This window comes from Hypanus sabinus, chromosome 12, assembly GCF_030144855.1.
Source record: "Hypanus sabinus isolate sHypSab1 chromosome 12, sHypSab1.hap1, whole genome shotgun sequence".
Lineage (NCBI taxonomy): Eukaryota > Metazoa > Chordata > Chondrichthyes > Myliobatiformes > Dasyatidae > Hypanus > Hypanus sabinus.
Window position 1 is genome coordinate 65,950,870 of NC_082717.1, and position 12,926 is coordinate 65,963,795.

Below are 12,926 nucleotides of genomic sequence, written 5' to 3' on the forward strand. Positions count from 1 at the left end.
GAAATGACAATAAAAAGTGACTTGACTTAATTAAGAAATGGCAGTTAACAGGAATGGTGGAGGTCAAGTTGAGGTCTGGAAGACCAAGAAAACTGTCCGAGAGAACTGCTCGTAGGATTGCTAGAAAAGCAAATCAAAACCCCTGTTTGACTGCAAAAGACCTTCAGGAAGATTTAGCAGACTCTGTGGAGTGGTGGTGCACTGTTCTACTGTGCAGCAACACCTGCACAAATATGACCTTCGTGGAAGAGTCATCAGAAGAAAACCTTACCTGCATCCTCACCACAAAATTCAGCGTCACATGTGTGCAAAGAAACATCTCAACAAGCCATTTGCATTTTGGAAGCAAGTCCTGTGGACTGATGATGTTAAAATAGAACTTCTTGGCCGCAGTGAGCAAAGGTTTGTTTGGAGGAAAAAGGGTACAGAATTTCATGAAAAGAACACCTCTCCATCTGTTAAGCACTGGAGTGCATCGATCATGCTTTGGGCCTGTGTTGCAGCCAGTGGCACGGGGAACATTTCACTGGTAGAGGGAAGAATGAATTCAATTAAATACCAGCAAATTCTGGAAGCAAACATCACACCATCTGTAAAAAAGCTGAAGATGAAAAGAGGATGGCTTCTACAACAGGATAATGATCCTAAACACACCTCAAAATCCACAATGGACTACCTCAAGAGACGCAATCTGAAGGTTTTGCCATGGCCCTCACAGTCTCCTGACCTAAACATCGTCAAAAATCTGTGGATAGACCTCAAAAGAGCAGTGCATGCAAGATGGCCCAAGAATCTCACAGAACTAGAAGCCTTTTGCAAGGAAGAATGGGCAAAAATCCCTCAAACAAGAATTGAAAGGCTCTTAGGCTACAGAAAGCGTTTACAAGCTATGATACTTGCCAAAGGGGGTGTTACTAAGAACTGACCATGCAGGGTGCCCAAACCTTTGCTTCGGGCCATTTTCCTTTTTCATTATTTTGAAACTGTAGAAGATGAAAGTAAAAAAGTAATCTTAAAATATTAAAGAAATGTGTCATCTTTAACTTTATGCCTTTTGGAAATCTGGTCATCTTTTACTCAGCCATTCATAGTAACAGAAATTCTGACCAGGGGTGCCCAAACTTTTGCATGCCATTGTATAATATTATTATCTATATAATATTAAATTTTAAAGCAATGTTTAATCAAGTTTCCAGAAATGCATTTAGTTTGCAAGTTCAAGTTTATTTTCATTTGACTATACATTTAAATGAACAAGTTAAATAACATTCCATTGGACCAGGGTGCACCAGGAGACCATGAGACATAGGAGCAGAATTAGGCTATTCAGCCCATTGAATCTGTTCCGCTGTACCATCAGGGCTGATCTCGGATCATATTCAACTCCATACACCTGCCTTTTCGCCATGTCCTTTGATGCCCTGACCAACAAGGAAACTGTCAACTTATGCTTTAAATATACGCACGGACTTGGTCAGAGCATTCCACAAGTTCACTGCTCTCTGGCTAAAAAAATTCCTCCTTCCTTCTGTTCTAAAATGTTGCAGTTCAATTTTGAGGCTGTGTTCTCTTGTTCTGGATAACCCCACCTTAGGAAACATCCTCTCCACATCCACCCTATTTAGTCCTTTCAACAGGCCTCTTTCCACCCCCCTCCCTATTTCTTCTAAATTCCAGTGAGTACAGGCCCAAAGCTGCCAAACGCCCAAAGTGTGGCATAACCAGTGTCTTAAAAAGCCTCAGCATTATCTCCTTGCTTTTATATTGTATTCCCCTTGAAATACATGTCAACATTGCATTTGCCTTCTTTACCAGAGACTCAACCTGTAAATTAACCTTCTGGGAGTCTTGCATGAGGACTCCCAAGTCCCTCTGCACCTCTGATGTTTGAACCTTCTCCCCATTTAGATAATCCACACTATTGTTTCTTTTACCAAAATGCATTACCATCCATTTCCCAGCATTGTATTCTGCCGGCCACTTATTTTGCTCATTGTTCCAGTTTGTCTTGTCCTATAGCAATTGCATTGCTTCCTCAGCATACCTACCCCCTCCACCTATCTTTGTATAATCTGCAAACTTTGCCACAAAGCAATCAATTCCATTACCTAAGTCATTGATAGACAATGTGAAAAGTAGTGGTCCTAATACTAACCCCTGAGGAACACCACTAGTCACTGGTAGCCAGCCAGAAAAGGCCCCCTTTATTCCCACACAGATATATCTCACACAACACATAAACCAAAATGTGATGCTGTAAATAAGTTTAATATGTACTTCAAAGTGTATGTCGTTTGCAGCACAGGTAAACAGTACAATAAACAGCTCACTGTCCTAGTGGCGAGACCTCTGTAGTGGCAGGGTATTCATTAATCTCACAGCCTGAGGGAAGAAGCTGTTTCCTATCTGGTAGTACTAGTCCTGATGCTCCTGTATCTCCATCCCAATGGTTGTGAGTCACAGAGATTGTGGGATGGGTGTTGGAGATCCTCAACAATGCTTTGAGCCCTTTGTCTGTAATGTTCCCAGTAAATGTCATAAGAAGGGAGTAGGGAGACCCTGATGATCCCCTGGGTGTTTTTTTTAACTGTTCTCTGTAGGGTCTTGCGATCTGATGCCTTGCCGCTTCTTTACCACACAATGATGCAGCCAGACAGGGCGCTCTCGATGTTGCTCTTGTAGAAAGTTGTTAAAATAGGGGCAGAGAGCCTTGCACACCTCATTCTCCTCAGAAAGTTTCGAAACTGCTGTGCCGCCTTGACTAGTCAGGGTGTTGTGGGTCTAGGTTTGATGGCCCATTATGTGTACACCAAGGAACTTTGTGCTCTTCACTCTCTCCATGGCAGAGTGGTTGACCTGAGCCTTCCTGAAATCCACAATCATCTCTTTTGACTTGTCAACATTGAGACTTAGGTGGTTGTTCTTGCATCATTTGACAAACCTCTCTACCTACTCTTCATTGTTGCTGGTGAGACAAATCCACTGTCATATCATCAGTGAACTTGATGCGGTTTGAGTTGAATCTGGCAGTGTGGCTATGAGTCAGCAGCTTGAACAGTAGTTGACTGAGCATACAACCCTGGTGGAGCAACAGTGCTCAGTGTGATACAGCTTGAAATGTTGCTGCCAACTCAGACTGACTGAGGTCTTTGTGTTGAGATCCACAATCCAGTTACAGAGAAGAGCATTGAGTAACATTGAGGACAGTTTACCCACCAACCTCTGAGGGATAATCATGTTAAACGCTGAGCTGAAGTCAAGGAGGACTGCAGCATCATCAGTGGAGTGATGTTGAGTGGTAGGTGAATTGCAAAGAGTCCAATGTAGCTGGAAGGTGGAATTTTGCATGATCTATTACTGGCCACTCAAAGCACTTCATGATTGTTGAAGTCAGCATCACTGGGCAGTAATCATTTAGGCCAATTGCTGTTGCTTTCTTGAGTACTGGAATGATGGTGGCTGCCTTGAAGCCTGTCGAGACAGTTTCAGAGAGATATTAAAGTTGACCGTTAAGACCTCTTGTAGCTGGGCCGCTGAGTCCCTCAACATCTGACCAGGTATGCTTTGCATGGGTTTACCCTGGATAGGGTACTCCTTACCTTGATTGGCTAGACAGTATGATACTTCCTCAGGAAGAGAGGAGGCTTTCCTTGTTGTCACGCATTCAGTTGGTCAAATTGTGCATAGAGAGCACTTGGCCTTTCAGGGAGGGAGGTGTCACTGTCATTGATGCACAGCATGGTCTTGTAATCGGTTCTGATTTGTATACCATGCCTTGTGCCTTGTGTCCCTGGCATCACAAGGATGTCTGTGGGTTTTCTGTGCATACTCAACGTTTTGGCTTCCTGATGGCATGGGTGAGTGTGGCTCTTGTTTAGCGTAGAGTTGTCCTGTCCCCCGATCTGAAAACAGTGTCATGATCCCTAATCAGTGAATGAACCTCCACAATCAGCCCTGGCAGTGTAGTGTTTAATCATGGTGAAGTCCTTAATGCATTTCCTATGTAGCCAGTCACTGATCCTGTGTATTCATCAGTGTTGACATGATGATCAGAGGCAGCTGCCTCCCTTAATATGTTCCAGTCCATGATTTCAAAACTGCAGCACTGAGATGGCACCTTCGGGCCCGGTCCTGATCTCCCTTGAACTGGTTTGACTCATTTAATCAGTGGTCTGTATGCAGGGATTAGCAGAATGGATATGTGGTCTGAGTATTGGAGTTGAGGATGGGGTGCGGCGGGCGGCCTTGTAGGCATCACAAAGTTTGAAATAAACCAGGTCAAATATGCTCTCCTCTGGTTGTGAGGTTGATATGCTGGTAGAACTTTGGCTTTAAGTTTGCATGATCGAAGCCACCAGCAACAATGAAGATGCCACGGTGGTGAGTGGCTTTTAAAGTTGCAGGTTATGCCGTAGAACTCCTGCCTCCTCAGCATTAGAATGGGGAATGTAAATAGCAATAATCAGAATGCAGTAAACTCCCTTAGTAAGTAGAAGGGGGGACTTCACTGTCATTGTGATTTCATTGTCATTTATTTATTTAGTGGTACAGTGTGGAGACGGGTCCTTCCGGCCACTTGAGCCACACCACCCCAATGTTCCCCGACAAACCTGATTTAACTTTAAACTTATCTCAGGACATACTCAGTATGTCTTTGGACTTCGGGAGGAAACCAGAGGACCCAGAGAAAATCCATGCATTTCATGGGCAGGATGTACAGCGACACTGCAGAACAGCACTGGAATTGAACTCTGAACTCTGGAATGCTGAGTTAAGGTAGCATTGCGCTGACCGCTGTGCTACCCTTATTGCTGTTTACATCACAGTAAACATTATTACTGTGGAAAGACGTCAAAATTATCAATATTCCTTTGTCATTTTGAGGATGTTATTGTGAATCAAAATGGATTTACAAGAGTAGTTAGAGATGGGCTTTAATTTCTTACATTCTCATTGAAGTGTATAATCAATGACTGAATAAAAATTATTTGTATTTAGTATAAATACAAAAATGGGCTTTGAGTTTTGGTTAGAATAACTGAGGATAACGAAGTTCAATGTTTTATAGAGTAATGTTGGGGTGTGGTGGAGTGGGGGAAGATTCCTACTGGTAGAATATTGAGCATAGGAATCCAGTTATTCTATCTCTGATAGACTTTTGGTATGGAAATCCTCTGGAGGAATTGAGATGAATTGCCGTCCAATTATTACCCATGAGCCACATTAGAGTATGCAATAGCTGATATTTTTAGGTATAATTTCTTTCTTTCTAAATCTTTTTATTAATATTAATAATATAAACAGAATACAGATGATATATTGATAAAGAAATTACCAACATACACATTCCATTACATATGAAAAAAAACCATACATAATAGTTACAATATAAATGAATTTACCAAGACATAGACCATAAGATATATGTATGGACATAGTAAATCTAAATATTTCATAATGTATAATATAAAAAAAACAGAAAAAAGAAAGAAAAAAAACAAAAAAAAAATTATATAATGCAGAACTAGCTAATCTAATCTAATAACTATAACTAATAAGTAATATAAAAGAAAAAAAACAAAAAAAAGAGAAGGAAAAAAAAAGCGGGCTGTTTATAATATCTCACAAAAATAAGTATTCATCAATGCCGTCACTTCCGGTCCTCTCAAAATACATAAGCTAAAAGCTGGGAAATCAAATGAACTTGGCACAGGGTCATATTACATCATATGAAAATGTTGAATAAATGGTCTCCATAACTTTTCAAATTTAATAGAAGTCTCAAAAGTACCACTTCTAATTTTTTCTAAATTTAAACATAACATAGTTTGAGAGAACCAATTAAATACAGTGGGAGGATCAATTTCTTTCCAATTCAACAATATAGATCTTCTAGCCATCAGAGTTAGAAATGCAATCATTCGACGGGCTGAAGAAGATAAATGCAGTGAGTCTAACATTGGTAAACCAAAAATTGCGGTAATAGGATGAGGTTGTAAATCGATATTCAAAACCGCAGAAATAATATCAAAAATACTTTCCAATATTTCTCCAAAAATGAACACGACCAAAACATGTGAGTTAAAGACGCAATTTCAGAATGACATCTCTCACAAATACGGCTTATATGAGAGTAAAAATGAGCTAATTTATCCTTGGACATATGGGCCCTATGTACAACCTTAAATTGTATTAGTGAATGTTTGGCACATAACGATGATGTATTAACTAATTGAAGAATTCTATCCCAATTCTCACTAGAAATACTAAAACTAAGCTCTCTTTCCCAATCCTGTTTAGTCTTATAAAGAGGCTCTAAACGTATCTTCATAATTATATTATAAAGTTTTGAAATAAGCCCTTTTTGAAAAGGGTCTAATTCAAATAAACTCTCCAAAGTATCTGAAGGCACAAAATTTGGAAACGTAGAGAGTACAGAACTTAAAAAATGTCTAATCTGTAAATAACTAAAAAAATGAAATCTCGGCAAGTTATATTCGTTGGATAATTGTTCAAAAGACATGAAGCAATTATCTAAAAATAAATCAGAAAATCTTAGTAATCCCTTAGTTTTCCAAGCCGAATAAGCTTGATCTATAATGGAAGGGTGAAAAAAACAATTAGATACAATAGGACTATTTAAAACGAATTGAGTCAACCCAAAAAATCTCCGAAATTGAAACCATATACGCAATGTATGTTTAACTATTGGGTTGTCAATTCGTTTCGGCAATTTAGAAAGAGCAAAAGGGAGAGAAGTCCCTAAAATAGAACCCAAAGCATAAGCTGATACTGATTTAGTTTCTAAACTCGCCCAACAAGGGCCAAAAGATCCACCCCCATCTTTCAACCAACATAACAAATATCTAATATTAACTGCCCAATAGTAAAATCTGAAATTAGGTAATGCTAACCCGCCTTCCTTTTTTGTTTTCTGTAAATATGTTTTACCTAACCTGGGATTTTTATTCTGCCATATATATGAAGAAATTTTAGAGTCAACATTAGTAAAAAAAGATTTCGGGATAAAAATTGGTATCGCTTGAAAAATATATAAAAACTTAGGTAAAATAACCATCTTAATAGCATTAATCCTACCTATTAGGGATAAAGACAAAGGTGACCACTTAGTAAACAAACCTTTAATCTGATCAATTAAGGGTAAAAAATTAAATCTTTATGGTTTTTTGTGATTTTGATCCCTAAATAAGTAAAAAAGTCATTAACTAATTTAAAGGGTAAATTTCCATAAATTGGGACCCGTTTATTCAATGGAAACAATTCACTTTTATTAAGATTTAACATACCCAGAAAACTCACTAAATTGAACCAATAATGATAAAACTGCTGGAATGGATTTCTCCGGATTAGAAATGAATAGTAATAAATCATCTGCATACAAAGATAACTTATGAATATCTGTCCCACGATTAATACCCAAAATATCCTGTGATTGTCTGATGGCAATTGCCAAAGGTTCTAAGGCAATGTTAAATAGTAATGGACTAAGAGGACATCCCTGCCTAGTGCCCCGAAATAGGCGAAAAAAGGGAGATCTTTGATTATTGGTAAACACTGAGGCTACTGGAGTATGATAAATCAATTTAATCCATGATATAAATATCGGACTAAAATTAAACTTCTCCAACACATTAAATAAGTAAGGCCATTCAACTCTGTCAAATGCTTTCTCCGCATCTAATGAAATCACGCATTCTGAAGTATCATGTGAGGGAGTATAAACAATATTCAACAATCTCCTAATGTTAAAAAAATAATAACGATTTTTAATAAAGCCAGTTTGATCATCTGAAATAATTTTGGGTAATACCTTCTCCAATCTAGATGCCAGTAACTTGGAAAAAATCTTGGAGTCTACATTCAATAAAGATATAGGTCTATAAGAAGCACAATTAGTAGGGTCTTTATCTTTCTTCAATATTAGAGAAATGGAAGCTCTATAAAAAGATTGTGGCAAATTCCCTAATCTAATGGCTTCCTCAAAAACCTCACCTAACCGAGGGGAAAGAGTAGCGGAAAAAAATTTAAAAAATTCAACTGTATAACCATCTGGACCCAGTGCTTTCCCAGAATTCATTGAGGAAATAGCCCCCTTAATTTTTACATCCGTAATAGGAGTATCCAATATCAAAAGATCATCAGATGATAACCTTGGAAAATTTAATTTTCCAAGAAAATCAGACATGGTATTATAATCTTGAGGAAATTCAGATTGATACAGGGAGGTATAGAAATCTTGAAATGCCTTATTTATCTCATCATGATTAACTGTCAGATTCCCATTCTGCTGACCAATCTTAGTGATTTGTCATTTAACCAGAGCATTCTTCAATTGACTAGCTAACAGTTTACCAGATTTATCACTATGTATATAAAAATCAGATTTAGTTTTCATTAATTGATTTTCAATCAAGGATGTAAGTAATAAACTATGTTCCATTTGAAGTTCAACCCTTTGTTTGTAAAGCTCCTTACTAGGAGCAATCGAATATTTCTTAGCAATCTCTTTAATTTTATCAACCAATAAAAGAGTTTCCATCTTAATACGTTTCCTTAAACCAACAGAATAAGAAATAATCTGTCCACGTATATAAGCTTTAAAAGTGTCCCAAAGTGTTCCACAGGAAATATCATCTGTAGAATTAGTTGAGAAGAAGAAGTCGATCTGCTCCTCCATAAATTTTATAAACTCAGAGTCTTGCAACAAGGTAGAGTCAAATCGCCATTGTCTAGCATTAGAAGCTGTATCCGTAAATTTCATAGAAAGTAATAACGGAGCATGATCAGAGATAGCTATAATATCATAGTTACAACCGATTGCCAATGGAATAAAACAAGAGTCTACAAAAAAATAATCAATTCTTGAATAAGAGTGATAAACATGTGAGAAAAAAGAAAACTCTTTGTCATTAGGATACTGGAATCTCCAAATATCAAAAACTCCATTGTCAGTCAAAAATGAGTTAATACAAGTGACTGACTTATTAGGTAAAGTCTGAATAGATAAAGATTTATCCATCAGAGGATTTAAACAACAATTAAAGTCACCACCCATTATTAACTTATATTCGTTTAGATTGGGTAAAGAAGTAAATAAAGACTTAAAAAAGTCAGGACAATCCACATTTGGAGCATAAACATTAACCAAAGCAACCTTTTTATTACAAAGTAAACCCGTAATTAACAAAAATCTGCCATTCGGATCTGAAAAAATATCATGTTGAACAAATGAAATAGAGGAGTCAATAAAAATTGAAACTCCTTTTACTTTAGCATTCGAATTTGCGTGATACTGTTGACCCCGCCAAAATCTAAAAAAACGAAATTTGTCCTCCCTCCTCACATGAGTTTCTTGTACAAAAATGATATGAGCATTAAGTCTTTGGAATACTTTGAAAATCTTCTTTCGTTTAATTGGATGATTTAAACCATTAGTATTCCAAGACACAAAATTAATGGTCTGAGCCATAATTCTATAATCAACCCTTTGGTATAGAAAGGGTTAACCAACTTATAAACTCATGCTCCCGGAAGAGGAACAAAAGTAGTGAGAAGACCCGGAAGTGACGACAACACAGACATATTTGAAGTTCAAAAACGGCCCGAATAAAAAAACTAACACAAACTGGTACAAAAAAAATAGAATTAGAAAACAGACCATCCCCCCACCCCCCGAGAAAAAGAGAAAAAGCCAAAATATGACTTAAAAAGAGAAAAAGTAAGACTAATCCTACCCCCATGTCAGCTGGAACACTCCATAAAAAAAGGATATATATAAAAGAATCACCCCAACTTTAAAAATAAAATCGCTATAATAAAAACCATATTTCTAAGTATAGTTAGTTGTAAAAAGAATAAAAATATAATCACTAAAAAACAATTATAACTCGGGCTCTGGCCCAGACAAAACAAAAAATATTTAAGCTAAGATAAGCGATGCATTGTACGGAAGAAACACGAAAAATATAAACATAATGCCATCTTAAGCAAAACCAAAAATCTTTTCCAAAAAAACCACCATCTTAATCAAGGAAAAATTTACCTTCAAAGAATTAAAAATATACCTTCGAAGGAACAAAGTTAATAGACAAGTATGTAGTTAAATGATTAAAGTGTATAAGGCAAAACAATTAACATGACGCAAACACACTTTAACTTAGGTATAAAGTGTAGGATGAACCTACACCAATAACCAAATTTTAATTCTGGTTTAAGAGATCGAGAACCATCTTACATGATCAGAATCATTCATTTATTAAAGACTGGTGTCTATAGCAGTAGGGAAGTTCTCCTCCAGATATTTTCTCGCTTCTGAAGTTGAAATGAAAACCTGTCGTGGAGCATTCGACGGAGAAATTCGAAGCTTCGCAGGATATAGAAGCGCAGATTTCAGATTTTTCTCATAACATTCAGCCATCAACGGTTTAAAAAGAAGCCTTCTTTTTAAAAGATCTGGACTAAAATCTTCGATCAGGCGGAAGCAAAAATCTTTGATTTTAATCATTCCTACCCGACGAGCTGCTCTTATAACTTGTTCTTTGTCATGTACATAAAGGAACCGGACAATTACCACCGAAGGTTTGTCTGTAACACTCGGTGATTGACGCCGAATTCTATGTGCCCGATCCAATAAAGGGGGGTTATTCGGGAAAATCGTCGGAAACGCTTCTTTTAAAAGTTGAGCAAAATATTTCGAAGAGTCATCTTTTTCTATGCCGTCTGGAAGACCAAGTATACGTAAGTTCTGTCTTCTGGACCGATTCTCAAAATCGTCAGTCTTGGCTTTAAGGGCTTCCATCAGCTTAATGGTCGAAATTAAATCCTGTTGCAGTTTTCCAATAGTCAAATCTTGCTTCCGAGCTTCTTCTTGCAGAGACGCAATAAGAGCTTGTTGCTGTTTAATTACTAAATCCGTCTTAACCATGTACTCTTGAAAAGCCTTTATATCTTCTTTAAAACATTATTGTAGTTCAGCAAATTTTTTATCCAAAACCTCCATAAACAATTCAAAAGTTAATTCTGTTTGTTGTGTCGGAGCCTGCTTTTTTCCGTTACCATTCGGATTACGTCCGGGATCCCGTCCCTTAGACCTGAGAGACATTTCTGTTTGCATATCTTCAGAAGTTCACAACAAACTCTTGGCAGTAAATCCAAAAAAAAAGAATAAAGAAACTTTCGGTATAGGTAAAAATAAGCTGAATAAGGGTGATCAAAGGTTAAAAAAAGTAAAGGTTATGGAGCGAATCCAAAACGGTACTCACTCCATGAGCGTCTCCAGCTGACCTTTGCAGGTATAATTGAATATTGAAGTGATTGCCAATAAACACCTTAAATTCAATTTTTCAGATGTGTGTTATACCTTCAGAATTCCCCTCATCTCATTTAACTTTCAAATTTAGTTGGTGATATCTGGTCAAATCCCGTTGATTGAAACATTGTACTGTATCATATTTGCCAGGAAAGCACAAAATCCATCTTACTGTAATTTAGTATATTTAAACAAGGCATGGGCTCTCGTGTCATGTTTGGAGAAAGTGATGCATAGGATTTGGGGCACTTTTCAGTGTAGGGACCAGCAGTGTATACTTTTACCCCTCGTGGCAAAAGTGGGGCTATCATAGTTTTTGTGAAGAATTGTTTGTAATTAAATTTGTAGTAATAATACTCATTCCTCTAATTTTTACACTCATTCTTTCAATTTTGAATTCAAGTAAATCACCCTTTCCTTTGCCATTCTGCTTTATCATTTCTCTCTCACCTTATCTCCTCACCTCCCTCTCTCTGGTACTCCTCCCCCTTTTCTTTCTTCCATGGCCGTCTGTCCAGCCCTGTCAGATTCCCCCTTGGCTAGTGCTGTATCTCTTCCACCTATCACCTTGTAGTTCTTCCCCCCCCCCCCCACTCCATTTTCTTCCTGTCTCATCTTTTCCTTCCCTTTCCTGGTGAAGGATCTCGGCCCGAAATGTCAACTATACTCTTTTCCACGGATGCTGCCCCGCCTGCTGAGTTCCTCCAGCATTTTGTGTCTGTTGTTTGGATTTCCAGCACTTGCAGATTTTCTCTTGTTTTTGATTTAAAGAAATGCTTGGTGTGATTGTTTTTTCTCCTTCCTGGATTGAAAGCTAATATAATAAGCCAAAAGCGTAAAAATGCACGGTAATGTTTTTTTTCTCTCTGGGGCAATAAGTAGTAATCAAAAAGTGCCTTTTGTTTCAGGGCAAATTGCTGTGTGTAATTTTGATCTTTCATTCTGAATTCAGTTTTGAGTTTAATTGACTGACTTGAAATTTGAAACTGCCATTAAACTAAATATGTAAATGTTATCGAGATACTTTGTAGTAAAACTTGTCCTTTCAGATATCTGTATGAGTGAATACTGTATGCCTGTAAAGTGTTATTATTTGTTTTGTAGCAAGTGAAGAAAGACTTTGAGGGATTCCAGAAATTGTTTCACAGTTTACTACAGCGAAAAGGTCCTTCAGTAGAATGGGAGAAGATTCAGAGGGCTCCTGAAGATTCTGTAAGTCCTGTGCATTCAGTAATTCAAAGGTTTCAAAGGTACATTCAATGTCAGAGAAATGTGTAGAATATATATTCTGAAATACTTTTTCTTTGTAACCATCCAAGAAAACAGAGGAATGCCCCAAAGAATGAATGACAGTTAAACGTTAGAACTCCAAAGCCCCCCTCCCACGAGTAAGTGGCAGCAAAGCAACAATTCCCCCCTCCCCACCAGCAAAAAAAAAGCATCGGCACCCACCGCCGATCACTCAAGCATGCAGCAAAGACACAGACTTGCAGTAACCCAAAGACTACTCATTGACCTGGTATTCAACATATCACATGATCTCTCCCTACCTAATAAGGGAGAAAGAGATGTCTCTGTTTCACAGCGAGAGGGGAGA

The 12,926-nt window shown here is 37.6% G+C and overlaps 1 protein-coding gene across 2 annotated transcripts in view; it reads left to right on the forward strand.

Moving 5' to 3' along the window:
• ugp2b (UDP-glucose pyrophosphorylase 2b) overlaps positions 1-12,926 on the forward strand; it is an 87,284-nt gene that overhangs the window by 13,758 nt on the left and 60,600 nt on the right. For both annotated transcript variants that reach the window (XM_059986137.1, XM_059986136.1), the window contains exon 3: positions 12,434-12,541. In XM_059986137.1, the coding sequence (XP_059842120.1) occupies positions 12,434-12,541 (108 nt within the window). The remainder of the gene's footprint in view (positions 1-12,433; positions 12,542-12,926) is intronic.